The 2,654-nt window shown below is 32.3% G+C and overlaps 1 protein-coding gene across 1 annotated transcript; it reads right to left on the reverse strand.

Moving 5' to 3' along the window:
- Positions 1-7: 7 nt before the first annotated feature.
- Positions 8-2,290, reverse strand: LOC111374591 (histone deacetylase 19-like; the record flags this gene model as incomplete). The annotated part of the gene is made up of 2 exons (XM_022997287.1): positions 2,222-2,290; positions 8-495 (listed from the first exon to the last, which is right to left on the reverse strand). A coding segment is annotated over exon 2 (480 nt), but the record flags the coding sequence as incomplete, so codon positions are not given.
- Positions 2,291-2,654: the final 364 nt, after the last annotated feature.

A 2,654-nucleotide genomic window follows, 5' to 3' on the forward strand; every position in this document is an offset into this window, starting at 1 on the left:
CATTCACATAGCAGAAACCGGAAGCCTCACATTTCTTCGCGTGGTGCAATCCACCAGCCCAATTTATTGCGATGTCGCACTGTGTATGGTTGAATTTAACCGCTCCACCAATAGAGCCTCCAGCATAAGTTTGACAGAAGGAGTAAAGACCATGAAATACAGGGCAGTCATCACCAACATTAAATCTCCTCAATTGCATCATGTAATTCTGCTGTGTCTCTGGGGTGACCATTTTCAAAAACTTGACATAATCATCAGCATGAAACCTGCAAATATCTCTTTCTCGAGCAGGATTTGGCCTCAAAACAGTCATATTTTGGAGTAATCCATAATGTGCGAGGAGAGCATGAGTAATCCTCATCCTGTGGGGCTTCATTGGATGAAATTGCCCATAGTAGTAATTTCCAACCTCTGGATCGTAGTAGTAGGACACTTTTCTCTTCTTTCCATCTGCTCCAGATGGTAAGGAATTGCCACCGGTATCCATTTCCCACCCTGCAGTTTTAGCAAGGACAACTCGTATTAGAATTACATAACACAAAATAAAGTTAGCCCAAAACAAAATTAGCTAATTGCAATAGATATCTATTAAGTTACAGCCAAGACATGGAATGAGATGAGAAATAACAAAATTAGCTAATTGCGATAGATATCAATTAAGTTACAGCCAAGACATGGCATGAGATGAGAAATAACAAAATTAGCTAATTGCGATAGATAGCTATTAAGTTACAGCCCAGACATGGAATGAGATGAGATATAACAAAAATAGCTAATTGCGATAGATAGCTATTAAGTTACAGCCCAGACATGCAATGAGATGAGAAATAACAAAATTAGCTAATTGCGATAGATATCTATTAAGTTATAGACAAGACATGGAATGAGATAAGAAATATTTAGAAGTCTTGAAAGTACAAAACGTATTAGTTGATTAGCAATCGGAACTTTGGACCCACAATTTATCTTACTAAAATCGAGTAGCAAAAAAAAAAACTGTGTGTTGACTAAATATAAACGATATTAGATGTTAAAACCATACTTTGTCAAGAAAACCTGATAGCTCAAGTAGATGCTTTAGGTTTTAGGATTATTTTGTAGCCCACAAAAGTGATTTTCTGAAAACCCAAACTAAGCCTACATTTGAAAAATTCAAAGAAATAAAAATAAACAAACAAAAATTCTTTCACATTTTACTGATTTTAAATTTCAGCATCTCAGAAACAATTCCAAAATTGAGAATAAGTAAAATTGAATACAAAAACCAAATATAACCGGAAAGGAAAAGAAAAAATTACAAACTAGGGTTCTCGGAGATAATAATTAAAAAAAAAAAAAAGGGATTTTTACTTTCTGCAAAAGATCTGGAAACCCAATCCAAGCCTAGATTTGACAAATACAAAAATAATGATGATGATGATAATAACAATAATAAAACAGAAAAATCATTAACCTTTTACTAATTTCAAATGTCAAAATTTTATAAACAGTTCTAAAATCGAGAATAAGAATTAAAATTGAAGACAAAAGCCAAAGCTTACAACCTGTATAGAAAAAAATTGCATAAACTAGGGTTTTCCTGAGATTAAAAAAATCTTTTACTTTTTCTTTTTCTTTTTTCCCTTTTTCTTTTTCATTTCTTGTCATTGGAAACCCAAGTTAATCCTAGATTTGACAAAATACAAAAATAAAATAAAATAGATTCACATTTTACTGATTAGATTTCAGAATTTTAGAAACAGATCCAAAAATTGAGAATGATAAGTAAAATTGAAGAAAAAACCAAATCTTACAACTGCTAGGGTTTTCCGAGATGAAAGAAAAGGTGAAAGAAACAAAAAACAAAAAAATTATGTACAATAGATGAATTGATCGAAACTAGTGATTCTGAGTAAAAAATAACGAAAATTAAATAAAAAATTTATTTCATGTGAAAATGAATGATGCAGTGCATGTACATGCAACTGAAAAAATCAAGTGTTTTTTTTATTTGAATTTACTGATAAAGTACCTGAATTCAGGATCATTTTGATGGGCTCAGATTTTTTATTATTTTTTTCGAATTGAGTTCTTCCCTGACGGCATTTGGTGTTAATTCAAGTATTAAATGACAATTAAATCAAAGCGGAATTTCCAAAAACAAATAAAAGGACAATTAATTTCAAACTGCGTTAATTCAAAAATTGAACTATATGGTATAAATGGAAAGAAAAAAGGGTACCTGAAACTGTGAGCTGCCGTCAATGGCCTGGGCGAGGAGGGCTTTTCTTGAGTGTTTTATCAGATGAGGAATGAGTGCATGAACATGCATCGCGGCTATTTATATTGAGGCGGGTGCGTGGGTGGCTGAAGGGTGATGATTTTGATGATTGTCCCTCTGTTTGATTTTTATTTTTATTGAAAATACTTCTATAAAGGGAGATATGGTCATCATTTATAGTGTTACCTCATCACAATGTGTCTCGTTTTATGTTTTTTCCAATATTGATACTTGTGCGCCTAGGGATGGAGTCAGGCAGCACAAAATATATTATACTAGATTGGTTTGTAAAAATAAATACTTTTTTATGTAGAAAAAATATTTTATTATTTTTTCCTAAAAAACTAGAATAATGCTATGTGTATACCCACGACCTTACACCCCCTCCCCCCAA

The sequence above is a fragment of the Olea europaea genome, unplaced genomic scaffold (assembly GCF_002742605.1).
Source record: "Olea europaea var. sylvestris unplaced genomic scaffold, O_europaea_v1 scaffold12608, whole genome shotgun sequence".
NCBI lineage: Eukaryota > Viridiplantae > Streptophyta > Magnoliopsida > Lamiales > Oleaceae > Olea > Olea europaea.